Source organism: Oculina patagonica, chromosome 3, assembly GCF_052425735.1.
Source record: "Oculina patagonica isolate OP01 chromosome 3, crgOcupat, whole genome shotgun sequence".
In the NCBI taxonomy this organism is placed as follows: Eukaryota; Metazoa; Cnidaria; class Anthozoa; order Scleractinia; family Oculinidae; genus Oculina; species Oculina patagonica.
The window spans coordinates 21,808,673-21,828,556 of record NC_135760.1 but is presented as its reverse complement, the minus strand read 5'-3'; the positions used below and the strand labels follow the sequence as shown (position 1 = coordinate 21,828,556).

The window sequence follows — 19,884 nt, the reverse complement described above, 5'->3', positions numbered from 1 at the left end:
AACCCAACGCTCGCCACCATGTCCGCACATTGCGTGGTGAATGTGAATTTTCCGCCGCTTGGCTTCTTGGTCAAGCCACCGAAGCGATTCTTTGGAAGCTTGATGGTTTGGATAGAAAGCCTTCTCAAAGCTTGTCTGCGGTTCTTCAACCTTTTTGCCCGGGCAATCAATTATTGTTTTTCCTTGGCTGCAAGTTTGATAATGGCGTTTAAGGCTGCAAGCTTGTGTAAATCTCGCGTTGCAATGGGCGCATGCATACGTCTTGGCTAACCTTTTAACATCCTTAATGACAAACGCGTGCCCTTCGAAAGTGCCGATTGTCAGAATGTTCTTCAGCACAGCTGGAGGGTTTCTTTTTAGATGCCATACGACTTCCTCATCTTTTACCCTCACAGGCTCATAAACTCGGATGCCGAGCCAATCAGAGAAAGCGGCACCCTGATTCAGATGCCTTTCAACTTTATCTAATTCATCAAGAGATGTTTTTGGACAGTCAGTCGGCACAGTTTCGAGTTTGAAAAAACTCTTTGCGAGACCTCGGGCTGCTGCTGTGCTTCGATCAATACGCGCTCCTCGGTGCACAGCAATACAACGCCATAGACACAAATTATCTTGATAGGTATCTAGCGCCACCATCGACCGGCCATGAGCAAGGTTGCGCAGCCAGTCTGGTAAGGGGCCAGTGCCTAACAGCGGTTGACGGTCAAGCACAACCTTTACATCAACATTAAAAAAGCTTTCAAACTTCCACTTTGTAGAAGGTCTTTTAATATTGTCAGCGGCCAGGCGTTTTGTCTCCTGTTCGGTCAACCATTTTTCCGCTGCAGAAAGCTTATTAATCCAAGGTGAGCCTTTGTTAATGTAGTAAACAATGACCGTATCATCATCAATGTTGCGCAACCGATACGAGTAAGTATGCCTGATATAAAACGCTGTGTTTACATTTTCTCGAATTTTTTCCATAAAGTTTGGTGTAAGGTCTTTTTCCAGACCTCTAATGAAGCGCCATCGAATAAAACGCCGGCCACTATTTTCATCCCCCTCGTCTTCCGCGACATCAAAAAGGTTTAAAATCTCATTCTGATAATTTGTTTCCACCCAATTTTCGTGTGGTACAAAAGGATCAAATTCATTTTGAATGTTCTTCATTTTTTGCTCCTTCTTTTCTTTGTGACGAAGTTGCTGAGGGGGTTTTGGGTGATACTTTTGTGCAAGCAACGGTTTTAGCAAACGCTTTTGCACTTCAAGAGGGATCGGTTCATCCAGTATATTACGGACAACTCCACGAAGTGGGCCCGACATTTGAGGCATTCGCTCAATTTGTTGCTCAACAAACTTGTCAAATTGACTTGCTTTGTTCGCGGTCAACAAGGTCTTGCTGAAAGCCATGTAACTAAAAAGCACAAATGTTCAATTGACATGAAGCCGCGAGCGGCATGCAAATTTGTGCGTGGGTGTCGGGGTTTACCCGAATGATATTTTTAGACTTTTGTAAGTTGTTTTCATTCCTGTGTGCTTAAAATCTGAGTTCTAAGCACTCTGGAATGAAAAATCTATTGTTTTACACGTGCACAACTATTGTTCTTTTGATTTAATGCACGTGATATCAATTATGACCCCTTGCCGTCTAATTCAGTGTGGTATTTGTCGAATTACGTTAAGAGCGTGACAGTCACGGGCTTGTTTGAACATGTCAAGGGCTTGCCTGAACATGGTATGCAAATTTTGTTTTTTTCCGCGTGGGTAAACAAAGTCGGGGAATTTACCGTGACTCATTAACACTTGCCAAAAAACGCACTCCAGCTGCGATAAAAGCGTCTAATTCGAGGTGGTATTTGTGGCCTACCCTCTATACTACTGAAGAGTAGACTATAAAGGCTATCCCATTGTGTTTCTCCGTTTAGCGTCTTCCGACAAGCTTTTGGTAATTCCCCTGGCGCGATGACGTGTATCCCGTGCTTTGACACATTCTTGCTGAGCTTGCAACTTACGTTTCGATAACGTTTCGATTCTCAAAATACCGTAAACTCAAAACAAAAATTGGGATATCCAGAAAATAAGTCGTTGTTTTGCAATATTTAACACGTTCCGGGTAAATTGTACGACTTGTACTCGCTCCGAGCCAAACGCTTGAGTAACACAACAATAAATATTTCACACAAACAGAGCGCAGAGTATTCAAACTGAAAATAGGTGAATGATTATTTATAGCTACAAGCGAGAGATCGCGTGACATGGGTCTGACATAGTGATAGTTTTAAATAGCTTGGACATGTCCAAGCGGTCTTTGTTTTCGCTATGTGATTTTAGGTTAAATTAATATTAGCGCCTAAAGACTTGTACTAGTAAAAATTGCGTTCTTAATCGTTTTAAACTTCGCTGCCTTCGAGCGCTGAACCCCTTATATTCTTAATTGGTTATGTGACGTAAGATTTGGGCTACTCACGTTTTTGATTCTTATATAATGTTTGTAAATTTGACAAGTCACGTTTTTTCTACAAGAACAGAAGTGCTGAAGCACAACTATAGAGTGACACTTTACAAGTCACGCGCTTTGATCACCCACAGCGGAAAGTATTCCCTTGAGAAATTAAAACAGTCCCTTGAGAGTTAACAAGAATGCAATCCCTTTCGGTTCAGATTTTAGCCCATGTAAACGCTATTCTACTTCTTTTTGCTTGTAAACAAGCAAAAAAAGTCGAAACCAGCTAGCGCTGATGTGGCTTCCTCTCTAAATATAGTAATTTATTTATTTTATTTTATCTGTTGTACTTGTCGTGGAGTGATTATACAGTTGGTAAAATTAAACAATGCACAAAAATAAACACAGACTGTGTCATGTGTTTTTGTTGCGTGACTTTGAGCCATGCATGACAGTAATTAAAAGAACTGTTCCAAAATGACAGGGGGTCTTCTATACACTGTATACGCCCACGCCAGCAACGTTATAACTTCATAATATTTTAATCAATTCAACCTTTTAAGCATATAAAATGACTATAAATCCACCACAGTTAGCTTTAAAACCTTCCCGGGCGGGAAAACCTTTTCTGCTCAGTTGATTAAAAAAAACGAACGACGGGTATATATTATCCGTGATTTCGGAATTCTTCATGGCAGTATTTAACCGATAATGCGAACAACAAAAGCAGCAACAAGAAGTAATACGACGAACAGAATTACGAAGGCCTCGGTCCTGCCAAGCCGTGACAATTTTTTCTTGGCGACCGAATAGGCCACATTTGCTCGAGGAAATGGAATGGAAGGTACATCGCATCCAAGGAAATCACACAATGGCTTCCACCCTTGTTTAACATTGAAAACAAGAAGCTTTTCTGCGGGAATAACGGCCTGAACTCTTTCGTTGTGTTGGCGGTATTTCACCCTGTAGAGAGCTGTAGCTTCAGGATTGGTGCTTCCATATATCGCTCGGCGTAAGGTGTCGATAAAATGCTTGCGTTTTCTCATCCAAGGTACGATGATGAACAGAATCTTAACATAGAAAGGCAGTTGAGCCGGCAGTTGAAGATGTCCTTTCCGGCTTTTCAGCCAAGCGTCCTCGGAATCTCGAACTGTCAGGATAACCTTGGCAGCTGAAATCTCCTCGAACCAAAAAGCTGGCGGAACATCGGTTACAGCGTCGACGCCTTCGTAGATCTCTTTAAAGTTGGGATGGCGATCAGTCTCAAAGCTATCCAGCCATTCTTGTCTGTGAAATTGAAGATGTTCTTTGTAATCGTACACGTTGTATCCAAGAACTTGCAAAGCTTCGGCTAGGCTAGTGGTTCCTGTTTTTGCCAATCCTGCACAAATCACCTTCATTATTCTGACCTGAAATCTCCTGACATCTAGCGTATGACCTACTAAACCAAGGCTGTGTTTGGCCTTTAAATCAAACAGATGTCACATGAGATCTTAGAGAATAACGTAAGGCACTTGGATCTCACTTTAATTGGCTTGGATTAACTAAAGTAAACAGTCTTTGTTATAAACAACTTTAAGTAAAAAAAAAAACATCCTCGTCCGGATTTCTATTAAAAAATGAGCGGGCGGGCGCTTTTTTTGTTATTTCCTCAATCGTCAAATTGTCCAGAAGCGAACTTGCAAAATAAATCCTGACCTCTCCAGTACGGACCTAGCGTGCCGAGGCTTAAAAATTTTGGCCTGAGTTCGTATTAAAACGCAGACAAAAGCCAAGTCTTAAAGAATTTTCTTTGTTCTTAATTAATTGAGGAGTAACGCCTGTTGCAATTGGTTTCTGTTCGCTCCAGCTTTTCCAATAACAATATTAAATAAATGGCATGCAATACATGCAGGAGCAATGACATTTCACAAGGGGTCTTACATAATTTAGCCTGTGTATACAGCCGTCCCGCTCCGCTCAAAAAAATTGCGGAGGGGATTGAGCGGAGCGGGACGGCTGTACACAGGCTATCGTGAAGTGATGATACGGCTGATGAAAAAAAAAATGCGCAAGTACGAGAGTTGCGTGACTTCTAGCCATGCGTGACAGTAATAATATCCGTCCAAAATGATTTGAAGGGTTTTGAAACACAACAACGTGTTTACTACACAGCATTTTAATTTAATTCAACCTTTTAGGCATGCAAAATCCACCGAACAGTTAAACAACTTGGGGCTACAAAACCTTCCATTCTACTTTGATACCAAAAAAAAAAACGGTTATTGATTTCGAAATTCAACATCAATCTTTTAAGGAGGGGGACTTTGGGGTTTTCGGTTTCTCGGTTTTGGCCATTTTTTAGATCGGTTTTTCGGTTTTTGCAACAAAAAACCGCGGTTTTTCGATTTTGGTGCCTTCTTCGGTTTTCGGGTTTTCCTTCTATTAGCATATGGTTTTCGGTTTCCGGTAAAAATACTAGCGGTTTTTCGGATTTGGTATTTGCTCTGGTTTCCGGTTTTTCCAATTTGGTTAACAGTTTCTCTGAGATCATGCTGGTAGAAAGAAAACCTGCTTTTATGTTTAAATTGCAAGTTAGAGCAGTGTAATGCCAAGACTTCTTAAAAATCCCTTTCTTCCTTCTTTTAAAATCTCGAGGTACCAATTAAGGTTACAGCTTCGGAATTTGGAATGTAATGTTCGGTTATCGGTTTTTATCGAAATTCACTTCGGTTTTTCGGTTTTGTATGATTTTTTGTGCGGTTTTTTCGGTTTCTTACAGGCCCCAATACCCCCCTCTTTAAGACTTTTAACCGATAATGCGAACAACAATAACAGCAGCAAGAAGAAATACGATGAACAGAATAACGAAGACCTCGGTTCTGCCAAAACGTGACATTGCCTTTTTGGCATCCGAATGGGCCACATTCGCTCGCGGGAATGGAGTCGAAGGTATATCGCATCCAAGGAATTCACACAATGGCTTCCACCCCTGTTTAACATTGAAAACAAGAAGCTTTTCAGAGGGAATAACGGCCTGAACTCTCTCGTTGTGTTGGCGGTATTTCACTCTGAAGAGAGCTGTAGCTTCAGGATTGAAGCTTCCGTATATCGCTCGGTGTAAGGTGTCGACAAAATGCTTCCCTTTTCTTTTTTAATATCCAAGGTACGATGATGAACAGAATCTTAACATAGAAAGGCAGTTGAGCCGGCAGTTGAAGATGTTCTTTCCAGCTTTTCAGCCAAGCGTCCTCGGAATCTCGAACTGTCAGGATAACCTTGGCTTCTGGGAAGACGGCTGAAATCTCCTCGAACCGAAAAGCTGGCGGGACATCGGTTACTGCGTCGACGCCTTCGTAGATCTCTTTGAAGTTAGGAAGGCGATCAGTCTCAAAGCTGTCTAGCCATTCTTGTCTGTGAAATTGAAAATGTTCTTTGAAGTCGTAGACGTTGTATCCAAGAACTTGAAAAGCTTGGGCTAGGCTAGTGGTTCCTGTTTTTGCCAATCCTGCACAAATCACCTTCATTATTCTGACCTGAAATCTCCTGACATCTAGCGTATGACCTACTAAACCAAGGCTGTGTACGTGTTTGGCCTTTAAATCAAACAGATGTCACATGAGATCTTAGAGAATAACGTAAGGCACTTGGATCTCACTTTCATTGGCTTGGATTAACTAAAGGAAACAGTCTTTGTTGTAAACATTTTAGACACGGTAATAAAGTTATTCATTCATTCATTCATTCATTCATTCATTCATTCATTCATTCATTCATTCATTCATTCATTCATTCATTCATTCATTCATTCATTCATTCATTCATTCAAATAAATGGCATGCAATACATGCAGGAGCAATGACATTTCACAAGGGGTCTTACATAATTTAGCCTGTGTACAGCCGTCCCGCTCCGCTCAAAAAAATTGCGGAGGGGATTGAGCGGAGCGGGACGGCTGTACACAGGCTATCGTGAAGTGATAATACGGCTGATAAAAAAATCAAAGTCTCTTCGAGATATCGACGTTTTTGCATGAAGTATGAGTCGAAGGTTTATCCTGTGCATTGTTCTTCGAACTTATCATTACAGTTTCTTTGTAGTTTAATTTAACAATTTCCTATCTTCGCGGAGGAAATGCAGCCATATAATTTTGTCAAAAATGGCTCGTTCGCGCCGGGTATTTATACACATTCCTTAACATTACACAAATAAACAGTGCAAATTTCAGCGAGATCTGACAATTCCTGTATACTTTAAAACTGCAAGGACCTTTCGAGGCAGTCGTTACGGCAGCGAAATTAGCAAATGAAACAGAAAAATATGCGTTCGACGCTTTGTTTTTGCGACGCTTTATTTGAATTGTTATAGGTAGACCGCCGTTCAATGTGTTCAAGGCCGTATCGTTACGATTGCTCCATGAAAAAGCACGAAAAAAAATACGGATATTTCCGACTACTGTCGGAGAAAACATTGCGCATATAATTGCGGCGTAAACAAATCGTTACACTCAAGCTGCGTTTTGTCTAGGCTCTGCGAGGGTCGGATATCAAGACCCAGGATTAAACAAAAGCCACATATACAGTGAATGCTTTCGAATTATATTTGAAGATGAAATACGAAAGAATTTTGCTGTCTTTGACTGAAATTCCACTCGAACTGCGTAGATACGATCGCATGTTGTAAAGCCGATTCATGCAACATTGCTCTCAACGCGATGTAAGTGCTAGTGATTATTTATTCGTGTTTTAGTTACGCAATCCATTGTTTGTGCGACGCTTTTTATAGATCACCTTTCAGACACACGTGCGTTGAGATAAGAAAGCTGACATGTCACTTTTAAAATTGTTATATAACGTTTGTAAATGTGACAAGTCACGTTTTTTCCACGAAATCGCAAGTGATCACCCACAGCGGAAAGTAATCCCTTGAGAAATTAAAACAGTCCCTTGAGAAATTAAAAAAGTCCCTTGAGAGTTTACAAATATGTGGATCCAAATTTTGTCCACTAACCCCTATTCTACCATTTTAGCTTGTAAACAAGCAAAAACGACGAAAAAATGCGCAAGTACGAGAGTTGCGTGACTTCTAGCCATGCGTGACAGTAATAATAACCGTCCAAAATGATTTGAAGGGTTTTGATACACAACAACGTTTTTACTACACAGCATTTTAATTTAATTCAACCTTTTAGGCATGCAAAATCCACCAAACAGTTAAACAACTTGGGGCTACAAAACCTTCCTTTCTACTTTGATACCAAAAAAAAAACGATTATTGATTTCGAAATTCAACATCACAATCTTTTAAGACTTTTAACCGATAATGCGAACAACAATAACAGCAGCAAGAAGAAATACGCCTTCGTAGATCTCTTTGAAGTTAGGAAGACGATCAGTCTCAAAGCTGTCTAGCCATTCCTGTATGTGAAATTGAAAATGTTCTTTGAAGTCGTACACGTTGTATCCAAGAACTTGCAAAGCTTCGGCTAGGCTAGTGGTTCCTGTTTTTGCCAATCCTGCACAAATCACCTTCATTATTCTGCCGTGAAGTGAAATCTCCTGATATCTGTTTGGCCTTTGCCGTCACAGCAGATCTTAGAGAATAACGCAAGGCGCTTGGATCTCACTTTCATTGGCTTGGATTAACTAAAGTAAACAGTCATTGTTACAAACAACTTTTATTACAGGAGCGTTTACACGCGACGGGGGCTATAAATGGCCCGGGTTTATTAGTCTGAACGATGGAACTCATGTAAGTTACCATTTACAGAATCGAGCAGAAAAAAAGTTACCGCGCCATTCCCAGAAAGGCATGTAGACTATGTAGGCTTGTTTGGCTGGCTGCAGCGTTTCTAGAACTAGAACTTTGTAAGAGGCCGTCGACATAAATTCCGACGTTTGGGAAGTGGTTGGAGGGTTTAGGGTGGATGGTTTAGGAAAATCCAGTTTTGAAAGTGAGTGCGGGGCATTTTGGGTAAAAGAAAATGGTGTTTACCAATTGTTGAAAACGGTGCACAAATTAAAATGAACAGAAAATATAGTTCAAAAAATGAAAACAAACTGGGTGTCCATTGTGATTCACAAGTGGGGTATTGAAAATCACTGGCCATTGCTCAATAGAAGTCACTTATTAATATGATATTGGTCCCTCCTCATCTTTTTTGCACGAACTACAAGTGTAATTTTATTCAAAAAGTATAGGACGTTCTGGGGTGTATATGTATAAAGAAACAGAGAAAATATACTGTTTCTGTCGTGAAATTCTGCTGGACAGCAGCTAACGGGCTTGAAAACAGTGCGGACTCGGCGCCGACAATTCTGCCTGTCTTTTTTGAATAGAAACAACAGGGCTCTGTCACGCTTCATCACCTTGAAATAAAAAAAAACTGCATATAAACAACATTTTAACCGAGAAATCGAACAACAATAACAGCAGCGAGAAGAAATACGATGAACAGAATAACAAGGGGCTTCGTCCGGCCAACCCGGGAGAAAACACTCTTGGTATCCAAATGGGCCACATTCACTCGTAGGAATGGAGTGGAACCGCTTTCCAACTTTTCAGCCAAACGTCCTTAACTTTGGCTTCTGGGAAAGACGGCTGAAATATCTTCGAACCAAAAAGAGGGGAGAGGAACGGGCAGCTTAAAATCCTATCTCCCTATTTTTTAGCTCCTTTTTCTCCCTCCTCCCTAATTTTTTCGGCCGTTTCTCCCTCCTCCCTAATTTTTCCCCTTTCTCCCTTATCAGTGCTTTTCACAGCTATTTATTACGTAATACTGTATTCAAGAGAGCTTTAAGTGCTCTCAAAAGCTCTGATTACAGTAGATGTAGAGGTCTGTAGAGACCTACAGTGTATAGTCCCTATAGACCACTAGATTTATCATGGCCTAATAGTCCTAATAATTATGTACCTTACCTATGAATGATATACATCAACTTTGTGGTCTTTGTGGGTCAATGTGGCGGTGGTCTCCCTTAGTGACCTAAGTAACAGGCTCTTCTCCTCGTCTCAGCGGTTTTAGTTGTAGCTCAACATTGATCGTAATGTACGTTGTTCTTTGCCCCACACTCGTAACAAACTGAATTAACAACATCTTTCATGTTTAGTATTGTTCACTTACAGTCTGGGTCCAAACTGGAGACAACGGTCACAACGATGCCCTCTTTATAAAAAGTCATGGTACCTTGCAGGTGCTCTAACTCGCCTGCTAGAACGCGTAAGTGAGGGTATGTTGCAACGGCCAATTTGTTCTCCGTCGTCACTGTCACTATCGCCATCAGTCAAAGCGTCTTCTTGAATGTCAATTTCCTGAGGAACAAGTTCACTAATATCCTGTCGGATAGTTTGTAGCTCCTCAAACTGATCTTCAGAAATTGTTATACCTTCATTTACGGCAGCTTCTATGGGACAATGAACTTCAATGTTAGTGGCAACATATGTGTCCAGGCATACTCCAGACTTGATAAAACATTTGCCAGGAGACATCGTTGCAGCATCCTAGAAAGTTCAAACGCAGTAATCAATCTGCCATAGAATTTATTTGTTGGATGCAAGTAACGCAACAAGACAGTTAAAAATAATGGAGGTAAAGTTTAGTCCCATACAAGAACTCAAATCACAACCACTCAAACTAAGGGGAGCTAAACATTAACTCAAAGAAACCATCGCTCTCAATGCCTAGAGACTGTAGTAGCCATAAAAATACTTGGATCTTAGACCCTCGCAACCGTGGAATAACGAAACGTTATTCTGCAAGCTAACCGCCACTTCAAACAAGATGACGGTTAGAGACCCACTGATCTGATAAACATTACAGACTACAACATTCTTTTGAAGGCAATTAAGAATCTTTCAACAAACAAGAGCCGATAAATCTAACCAAATATGCCAGAGAGCTAGCTAGCAGACACAATGGCATAAATATCAATGCTGTAACGGCTCCAGAGAGCGAGTGAAATCCTCCATTAACAGACTGAAGGCTAACTTTTAGCGACCGGCGGGAGTCGTGTTTGGCCTGTCACTTTTAATATTTACGCTTGAATGATGGGCCTTTTCGAGAGCATGTAAAGTAATTCTTCTGTTCCATCAACGTTAACAGAAGGATTTACGGATGCCTAAGTGATGCAAAAGTAATTTTTGTTTGTATGGGAATCCAATAAAACTCGTTAAATTGTGAATAATTAGGCTCTCTTGTTTTGGGATTCGCTCGACGATCATCGATCTGCACTTCGCGCGATTGCCAAAACAAGAGAGCCTAAAGGGCTGATAGTCCGTGCCAAACAAATCAAATGTACAAAAAGAGAAATAAATCACTCCTGCATACTCTTAGCAAAGCAATATTCCCCAGATTTATGTCGATTTGGTCAGTAAAATGTTTTTCCTGGTACTTTAAGACCCTTAAGTTTGCAATTCATAAATTTCCTGTTTGTGACTGAAGACACTGAACCGGAAATGTTTTGGTTGCGCCAAAGTAACGCAAGGCTACACGTAGATATAGAAATAAACAACTTTAAACGGGTTCCTAAGATGTTAACGTATGAAAACATTGAACATTGTTTCCTTTCTGCAAATTAATTCAGTGCGATCTGTAGTAGACGGGGTTGTTTTTACGCAAAGGTCGCAAAAGTCTTTGGAGTATTACGTGATGCTGGCTTAGCAGGGTGCCTTGGGCCAGAGATACCGGTAACAGGCGCCGCTTTATAAATTGATCGGTTTTCCCTTGTCAACTATTTACTCTCATTTACCATCGTTCGATTCATTTTACCAACTTCTGAAAGCAATTCTAGTGGTAACTCGAAAGAGAAAAAAAATTTCCACTTACCATGGCCTTGACCCTTGACTTGACAGCGGCAGAACACAGACAACACGGACCGTACGATCACCACTAAATCCCCACTACAACCAACTTTCTTCGTTATTATGATGTTATTACAATTTCCAAAAGGTCCCAAAGCTGTCTGTTGACCTCTGCTCAGTGGTAGTTTAAAAAAACACGAAATATTTGTGGACTCTCTGACTCTATGGTCTCTGTGAACAACTCGCGCGAAGGCTCGATTGATCGATTGCGAAGCGCGAAAATTTATACCGCAATCACTGGAACTTACGGGCTCAAAATAGTACCCAGTCTTTTCTCAAAGAAACCTATACCGCTCACTGATATCACGTACCGTATTTCGGTCATTTCGGCTTTGACTTGAATACCGGAAACAAAGGGAAAAACAAGGAAATATCTCAACTGATTGTAAAAAAATAATAACTAACTTTAACAAAATAGTTTTCTCCCTTCTCCCTTTCTGTACTGGTTCTCCCTTCTCCCTTATTTTTTACGTGGTTTCTCCCTTCTCCCTATTTTTTTTCGGCCGTTTCTCCCTCCTCCCTAAACCGTTCCTCTCCCCTCCAAAAAGCTGGCAGATCATCCGTAATGGCGTCGACTTCGTAGATCTCTTTGAAGTTAGGAAGGCTATCAGTCTCGAAGCTATCTAGCCATTCCTGTCTGTGAAATTGAAGACGTTATATTCAAGAACTTGTAAAGCTTTCGCTAGACAAGTAGTTCCTGTTTTCCCCAATCCAGCGCAAATTACCTTCATTCTCCCGACGATGAATTAGTCAACTGCAGAATACCCCCTCCCCTCCCCTCCCCAAATGAGATTCACCTAGTTGGAACTCTTTGAAGGAGGCAGAAAACAATGTAATTCGATAAGATGCAAATAAGTTGCGGGGTATACCGACTACGGGTGGGTTGAAAATATCTCATTTTTCCTTTGAAAAGCTGCAATAAAGCTTGAAACCTTACCTGGTTTCCTTACGCGCGATTTTCGTTTCGACGGTCTCTGTGTGAAAAGGCGGCCACTGCTTGTCTCTTCTGAATAGAAACAGCGGCTCAAATAGTAGGACTCTGTCAAGTATGAACTTATAACTTGTTTTATTGTCATATAGTTCTCAGCCTTTCTTCTGATATTCTTATGAATCTGAGAGAAAGGCAGTTAGTGGGGTCAGTTGGGGTGTCAGTAAGGGGGCTAACCTGCAATCAGGCGTTTTTTATTGACCGCAGGTTATAAGGGGACAGTTTACCACAGGGTCAGTGTTTAGTCGACACCCTGATGACTTTATGAAGCAATGCAATGTGGTTTAAACAGCCCCAGCGGGGGGGGGGGGGGGGGGGACTCCGGATTTCAAGTGACAGGGATGATAGAATGGGGGCAAATGTCAAGATCAAAAAAATACTCTAGGGCTTCCAACATAACCTTAAAAAATCCCTAGATCAAAATTTCACCCCTAAAATTCACCCCCCCCCACCCCCTGGGTAAACAGCATGGATAATTCTTACCCACCAAGCTAACCACTTGACTCCAACGGAACAATAGCGATTGACAAAACCTTCCGTGACTACCTTAATTAGGTTAACATGCAAATTTCTAACCCTTCTAGCAGGGTCGGTGAAGTGTGTCGAAGTGGGTAGCTTCAAATGAGTAAAACTGAATATCACGTTTTACTCAATAATCAAAGCCATTCGTCCTCAAGGCAATTATATCTTGATGTCCAGGTTCTAAGAAAGTTACCGAAAACACTTTCCCTATAGCTCGTCACGTCGAGGTGGAGAAATTTTTTAGCAATCGAGAATTTTTGATCAGATGAGGACAAGTTTTGTCAGTCGAGAAACTTGTGTCGGTCAAGAATTAAAACAGTTTTAATTTCCTTATGAAATGCCCTAGAAACTCCTGCTCTTATGTGCTAAAGTTATTTATGTCGTTTTCGTTTTTCATGTGTCAAAAAATAGATTAATTTTAATTTTACGTAACGGCTCATAATGCACAAGAAACTTCTGCTCTGTGTAAAAATGAGTTCAGAGTCACCTCGCTTAACTGGTCGAGAAATTTTTAACACCGTTTCAACTGCGAAAATAAAGTGCCTGAAAAAAGACCAAAAACTCCTACTCTCGTTTACCTAAGTCACGTCGTTTTTGCTGGATCGAGACAAAACGCATTCAGTTACTTGGCTACTAAGGAAACTTCTGCTCTGTGTACCTAGGTTAGTCACTGTTCGTTAACGATATTTATGCTCAGTTCATGGGTCAAATGTTTCTTCAATCAGGTGTATCGGAAAACAAAAAAATTTTGTCCGTGATTTCGGAACTCTACATGCCAAACTTTTCAATAACCGATAATGCGAATAATAAAAACAGCAGCAATAAGAAAGACGATGAACAGAATAACGAAGGCCTCTGTTCTGCCAAGCCGTGACATTACCCTCTTGGTATTCGAATGGGCCACATTCGCTCGAGGGAATGGAGTCAAAGGTACATCGCATCCAAGGAATTCACACAATGGCTTCCACCCTTGTTTAACATTGAAAACAAGAAGCTTTTCAGCCGCAATGACGGCCTGAACTCTTTCGTTATGTTGCCGGTATTTCACCCTGTAGAGAGCTGTAGCTTCAGGATTGAAGCTTCCGAAAATCGCTCGGTATAAGGTGTCGAAAAAATGCTTGTGCTTTCTCAACCAAGGCAAGACGATGAACAGAATCTTAACATAAAACGGCAGTTGAGACACCACTTGAAGATGTTCTTTCCAGCTCTTCAGCCAAACGTCCTCGGAATCTCGAACTGTCAGGATAACCTTGGCTTCTGGGAAAACGGCTGAAATCTCCTCGAACCAAAAAGCTGGCGGATTATCGGTAATGGCGTCAACGCCTTCGTAGATCTCTTTGAAGTTAGGATGGCGATCAGTCTCAAAGCTATCCAGCCATTCTTGTCGGTGAAATTGAAAATGTTCTTTGAAGTCGTACACGTTGTATCCAAGAACTTGCAAAGCTTGGGCTAGGCTAGTGGTTCCTGTTTTTGCCAATCCTGCACAAATCACCTTCATTATTCCGACGATGAATTAGTCAACTGCAGAATACCCCTGGCCTCCCCCAACCCCTCCCCAAACCGCAAATGAGATTCACCGAGTCGGAACTCTTTGAAGGAGGCAGAAAACAATGTAATTCGATAAGATGCAAATGAGTTGCGGGGTATACCGACCACAGGTGAGTTAAAAAAATCTCTTTTTTTTTCTTTTTAAAGCCTAAAACCTTACTTAGTGTCCTTATTTAGTCTTACTAGTGCTTTGGAAAACCATACGCGCGATTTTCGTTTCAACGGTCTATGTCGGTGTGATAAGGCGGCCACTGCTTGCAATTGTCTCTTGTGAATAGAAACAGCAGCTGAAACAGTACCTGTTGGACTCTGTCTCTAATGAACTTACAACTTGTTTCATTGTCATATCGTTCTCTGCCTTTCTCATATTCTTATGAATTTGAGAGAAAGGCAGTTAGTGGGGTCAGTTGGAGTGTCAGTAAGGGCACTAACCTGCAATCAGGCGTTCTTTTTTGACCGCAGGTTATAAGGGAACAATTTACCACAGGGTCAGTGTTGAGTCGAAGCACTGATGACTCTATGAATTCAAGCTATGTGGTTTTGACACATTAATTAAGGTTTTTCTTTTTTTTTTTCCCCTGTTTGTGTTGGTACGTTTACTGTAAGTCCACAGTATTTCAAATCAGTTAAACGTTTTAAACAGTATGAATGATTCTTTCCCACCAAGCTAACCACTTGGCTCCAACGGAACAACAGGTAGGCTTTTGTACATTATGCTAGCATTTTTTCGAGCATTTTAGTAAGGCAAAAGCATTGAGCATTATTTGATGTTTGAGCATTTTAGTGGCATTTTCCCGGAAAATTGATTTTTTTTCCCGAGAAAATAAAAAAGAAATTGATTCTTTTTAACTTTCTAGAGAAAGTCAACTACTTTCTGTACTCAGCCTTGTAGGTGATTTCGAGGATTATGTTTGTTTGGCTGTATTTATGAACTTGTATACGTTGTTGTTGTTACTAACAACACTGTCTTGTACGTTTTTGTAAGTGCTAACAGTGAACACCATGTTAAAAACTTTAAAATTAATTTTAAAAAAAACGGTGGAATAATGAGCATTATCCGAGCATTTTTCATTTAGTGACTTTTTTGGAGGAGACCGAGCATTTTAGTGGGAAAAATGGAGCATTAAGGTGGAGCATTTTAGTGGGGAAACAAAAGCATAATGTACAAAAGTCTAACAACAGGTATTGACAAAACCTTGCGTGACTACCTTAATTTGGTTAACAGAGTTGACATGCAAATTTCTAACCCTTCTAGCACAGTCGATGAAGTGTGTGACTGTCGTAGTGTGGTTAAGCAGGTAGCTTCAAAGAAGTAAAACTGGACATGATGTCCATGATCAGAGTCACGTTTATTATAATTGGTCGAGAAATAAAAAACACCGTTTTAACTTCGAAATTAAAGTGCCTGAAGTAAGTCAAGAAACTCCTGCCCTGTTTACCTATCGAGACAAAACGCTTTAACCACCAGAGAAACCCCTGCTTTGTGTACCTAGGTTAGTCACTTCGTTAATGATATTTATGCTTTTCATGGGTCAATGTGTCTTCAATCAGGCGTATATAAAACAAAAATGTTGATTATTGTCCGTGATTTCAGAATTCTACATGGCAATCTTTTAACCGATGATGCGAATAGCAAAAACAGCAACAAGAAGAAATACGATGAACAGAATAACGAAGACCTCTGTTCTGCCAAGTCGTGACATTAACCTCTTGGTATCCGAATGGGCCACATTCGCTCGCGGAAATGGAGTCGAAGGTACATTACATCCAAGGAATTCACATAATGGCTTCCACCCTTGTTTAACATTGAAAACAAGAAGCTTTTCAGCGGGAATAACGGCCTGAACTCTCTCGTTGTGTTGGCGGTATTTCACCCTGTAGAGAGCTGTAGCTTCAAGATTAAAGCTCCCGAAAATCGCTCGGTATAAGGTCTCGACAAAATGCTTTTGCTTTCTCAACCAAGGCAAGACGATAAACAAAATCTTAACATAAAAAGGCAGTTGAGACAACACTTGAAGATGTTCTTTTAAACTTTTCAGCCAAGCATCTTCGGAATCTCGAACTGTCAGGATAACCTTGGCTTCTGGGTAAACGGCTGAAATCTCCTCGAACCAAAAAGCTTGCGGAATATCGGTAATGGCGTCGACGCCTTCGTACATCTCTTTGAAGTTAGGATGGCGATCAGTCTCAAAGCTATCTAGCCATTCCTGTAGGTGAAATTGAAGATGTTCTTTGAAATCGTACACATTGTATCCAAGAACTTGCAAAGCTTGGGCTAGGCTAGTGGTTCCTGTTTTTGCCAATCCTGCACAAATCACCTTCATTATTCTGACGTGGAATTAAGTCAACTACAGAGTAGAAATAAGATTCACCGAGTCGGAACTCTTTGAATAATGAGACAGAAAACAAAAGAAACTATGTTTATTCAATGACATTCATATCAGTTGCGGGGTACAACGACCACTTCTTCGAACCAAAGTGTACTATAAAACAAATACAAGAGTTTGTATTGATTTAAAATTGAGCGTACCATATGAGCCTTTGTAAGGATTTGAAAATGAGTTGAAAATATCTCCTCTTTCCTTTAAAAACCTACAATAAAGCTTGAAACCGTATCTAGTGTCCTTTTTCAAAGCTTCGGAAAGCCAACTTAAGGGAACAAACGTTTACAAGACATATTAATATTAATGTATAAAGATAAAAACTCAATAGCACTTTATAAATGGCACAACTACTTAAAAGTTATGCCATTTTCTATAAGCAATCTAAGAGTTATCATCTACGCAGTAACGATTTTCCTTTTCCTAGATCATGTAAAATATGGTAAACACAATATCAGATACTTAGGTCCCTACCTACGGGGAAAGGTAAACCATAAACTATGGAGCAAACGTTCAGTCATCCAGGAAAGCGGTCAAATGGTGCATGCAAATGTAACGCAAGCCTGTCGTAATCAATTTAATGTTTCCCCGTGTTCGTAAAAATAAAAAGCTACAAGTTTAAAACGTTGCGTTACCTAGTATGTCAACAACCAACTAGATATTGCAAACTTACACGTGTAAAACTGTTGTTCGTGCACTTTTTGTTCTTCCTTATTGGCATTGAACGATTTTTACTACTATTTTCTCTGCAGATTTACGTTCCGGTTCGCTGAGTTGACGCGGTTCGCGAGAAAAAAATACAGACTACAGACAAATGTATGGGAAATTAACAACGTAACTAAATGCTCTCTAGCCCCGCTACATCCTTCAAACCATAGTTAGCTAACTATGTTCAAACTTGGTGAATACAAACTTTTGCCTAGTATCTTAACTTTACAATTTATAAGATGTCAAGAATTCAATTTTTGTAAAAGATATTTGCCGTCGGATTCCCATACAAACACTGTAATTTCTGCCCGCTTTGCCTACTCGTCGAGATGCAGTGAAAAATCGTGATAAGGCCTATTATCTTCTATGTATTTGTTATCTTCTGTTTAATTATAGAATAGAGGAAAAACTGTGTTGTCTATTTATAAAGCCGGTATGCAGGCAGGATTTTACGAGCATAAGTAGCTACACAGATTAAACAGTTAACTGTGTAACTATTAATTTTTCCTGGAGGTGGGGGGACATTTGATCACTGAAAATGGGCTTGTAGCGGCGCATTTGAACGGCTTTTTTGCCCAGGGAGGCGGAAATTTGAGCGCAATTTTTCCAAAAACTCAAATGCCCGGAGGATTGCCCCCCCCCCCGGGGGGGATGTTGAACCTTTGATTTGACTGACAACACATTAGAGACATCAGTAGCAAATGAAATTTATCGTATAACACGACTCCAGCGAAAACCCTCTTAGAATGAACTTTTGCACGAAAAATACTTTTACGTCTTTTACGACTGAAAGATAAAACTAATTTACCACGTTACTGATATTTAAAAATACTTACAACAAAAACACCAGCAATAAGAAGTACTACGATCATAAAAACAAAGGCTACTGATGTCTCGGTCTTTAAAGACACTGAAATTCTGTTCTTGACATCCGAGTGGGCCACATTTACGCGCGGAAATGGGGTAGAAGGTACATCACATCCAAGGAATTTACACAATGGCTTCCACCCTTGTTTAACATTGAAAACAAGAAGCTTTTCAGCGGGAATAACGGCCTGAACTCTCTCGTTGTGTTGGCGGTATTTCAGTCTGTAGAGAGCTGTAGCTTCAGGATTGTCGCTTCCGTAAATCGCTCGGTGTAAGGTGTCGATAAAATGCTTGCGTTTTCTTTTCCAAGGGAGCCACGGCGTGATGGAGAACAGATCCCACGCCATCAGTTGAAGATGTTCTTTCCAACTTTTCAGCCAAGCGTCCTCGGAATCTCGCACTGTCAAGATAACCTTGGCTTCAGGGAAGACGGCTGAAATCTCCTCGAACCAAAAAGCTGGCGGAACCTCCGTTACTGCGTCAACGCCTCCGTACATCTCCTTAAAGTTAGGAAGGCGATCAGTCTCAAAGCTATCTAGCCATTCTTGTCGGTGAAATTGATCATGTTCTTTGTAATCGTACACGTTGTATCCAAGAACTTGCAAAGCTTCGGCTAGGCTAGTTGTTCCTGTTTTTGGCAGTCCTGCACAAATCACTTTCATTATTCTGACTTAGATAGCGCATATGGCCTACTAAAACCAAGAGCCTTTCCGAAATGGTCTAGCGTCATAAAACTGTTTTTGTCTGGAGAGTTACGCAATAAACACGTTCCGTTAGCGTTCCCTAGTGGGTATTATAAGCTTTGTTGATATTTTTCATTATAATACCGGCCCCATAGCCATAAATAGCTTGTAATGCCAGACACGGTCCCCAAGGTCTCCAACTGCACTCAGCCTAACCTCTTGCCCGGGAGTTAGGCTACTCGTCCTATTAAAAACTGTTCGTTGAGCGTAATTGAGCGTTTACACGACGGCTCTAAATTATTAGTATTCACAAGTAGTGAAAAATGTTTGCATAAGAATAGGACTCATATGAATACGGCTCGGCGTGACGTCACACGATTAGTAGACATAAACTATCAGACGCAAATGAAAAAAAAAGTTTCTTTTATCTACGCTGCAGTAAAATGATTCGATTCAGAGCTTGCTTTGTTGTTGTTGTGTACGTGTATAAAGGATGGCATTTTGTGAAGGAACTGGAATAAAACCTGAGAAAAAAGGCAAGAAGTAACAAACTCAACAACGGCCGCAGTGTACAGTAGTGCAGTCTGTCTTGTGCGACCTTGTACGTTCGGGGGTTGAAGCGGAATAATGAATATTGAATACTGGCTTAAAATTGTAAAGGAATATTGAATAGTGGCTCAAAATTGTAAGGAATATTGAATACTCAGTTTTTTAATCAAGAATATTGAATACTTGCAAAGAGAAAATAAGTTCTCCTCACCCTCTCTGTCTCCAAATAAGAATCGCAGGTGTTCTATATTTTCGATATTTGGCAGGCGCTCTGCCTCATGTTAAGCTTACAAAATTTGCCACGCGGACTACTCCCCAAGGGAGATATTATTTTTGTGACGTCACTTTCAAAGCACATGCTTCAGTTGACCGCTTTAA

At 40.6% G+C, this 19,884-nt stretch overlaps 5 protein-coding genes across 5 annotated transcripts; all 5 read right to left on the bottom strand.

Annotated features, from left to right (window-relative positions):
• Positions 1 to 2,949: 2,949 nt before the first annotated feature.
• Positions 2,950 to 4,007, bottom strand: LOC144645717 (uncharacterized). The gene has a single exon (XM_078505266.1). The coding sequence runs from the start codon at positions 3,820 to 3,822 to the stop codon at positions 3,124 to 3,126; it is 699 nt and encodes a 232-aa protein (XP_078361392.1). The 5' UTR covers positions 3,823 to 4,007; the 3' UTR covers positions 2,950 to 3,123.
• A 1,199-nt stretch (positions 4,008 to 5,206) lies between these two features.
• On the bottom strand, positions 5,207 to 6,270 carry LOC144645716 (uncharacterized). Its single transcript, XM_078505265.1, has one exon. It carries the CDS (start codon positions 5,926 to 5,928, stop codon positions 5,491 to 5,493), a length of 438 nt encoding a protein of 145 aa, XP_078361391.1. The 5' UTR covers positions 5,929 to 6,270; the 3' UTR covers positions 5,207 to 5,490.
• Positions 6,271 to 12,415: 6,145 nt separating this feature from the next.
• On the bottom strand, positions 12,416 to 14,268 carry LOC144645715 (uncharacterized). Its single transcript, XM_078505264.1, has one exon. It carries the CDS (start codon positions 14,266 to 14,268, stop codon positions 13,555 to 13,557), a length of 714 nt encoding a protein of 237 aa, XP_078361390.1. The 3' UTR covers positions 12,416 to 13,554.
• Positions 14,269 to 15,646: 1,378 nt separating this feature from the next.
• Positions 15,647 to 16,869, bottom strand: LOC144645714 (uncharacterized). The gene has a single exon (XM_078505263.1). It carries the CDS (start codon positions 16,640 to 16,642, stop codon positions 15,932 to 15,934), a length of 711 nt encoding a protein of 236 aa, XP_078361389.1. The 5' UTR covers positions 16,643 to 16,869; the 3' UTR covers positions 15,647 to 15,931.
• Positions 16,870 to 18,219: 1,350 nt separating this feature from the next.
• LOC144647553 (uncharacterized) lies at positions 18,220 to 18,936 on the bottom strand. Its single transcript, XM_078507346.1, has one exon. It carries the CDS (start codon positions 18,934 to 18,936, stop codon positions 18,220 to 18,222), a length of 717 nt encoding a protein of 238 aa, XP_078363472.1.
• Positions 18,937 to 19,884: the final 948 nt, after the last annotated feature.

Bases quoted from the DNA above. Each gene is read 5' to 3' on its own strand.
- LOC144645715 (XM_078505264.1), bottom strand. From the start codon at position 14,268: ATGAAGGTGATTTGTGCAGGATTGGCAAAAACAGGAACCACTAGCCTA.
- LOC144645717 (XM_078505266.1), bottom strand. From the start codon at position 3,822: ATGAAGGTGATTTGTGCAGGATTGGCAAAAACAGGAACCACTAGCCTA.
- LOC144645716 (XM_078505265.1), bottom strand. From the start codon at position 5,928: ATGAAGGTGATTTGTGCAGGATTGGCAAAAACAGGAACCACTAGCCTA.
- LOC144647553 (XM_078507346.1), bottom strand. From the start codon at position 18,936: ATGAAAGTGATTTGTGCAGGACTGCCAAAAACAGGAACAACTAGCCTA.
- LOC144645714 (XM_078505263.1), bottom strand. From the start codon at position 16,642: ATGAAGGTGATTTGTGCAGGATTGGCAAAAACAGGAACCACTAGCCTA.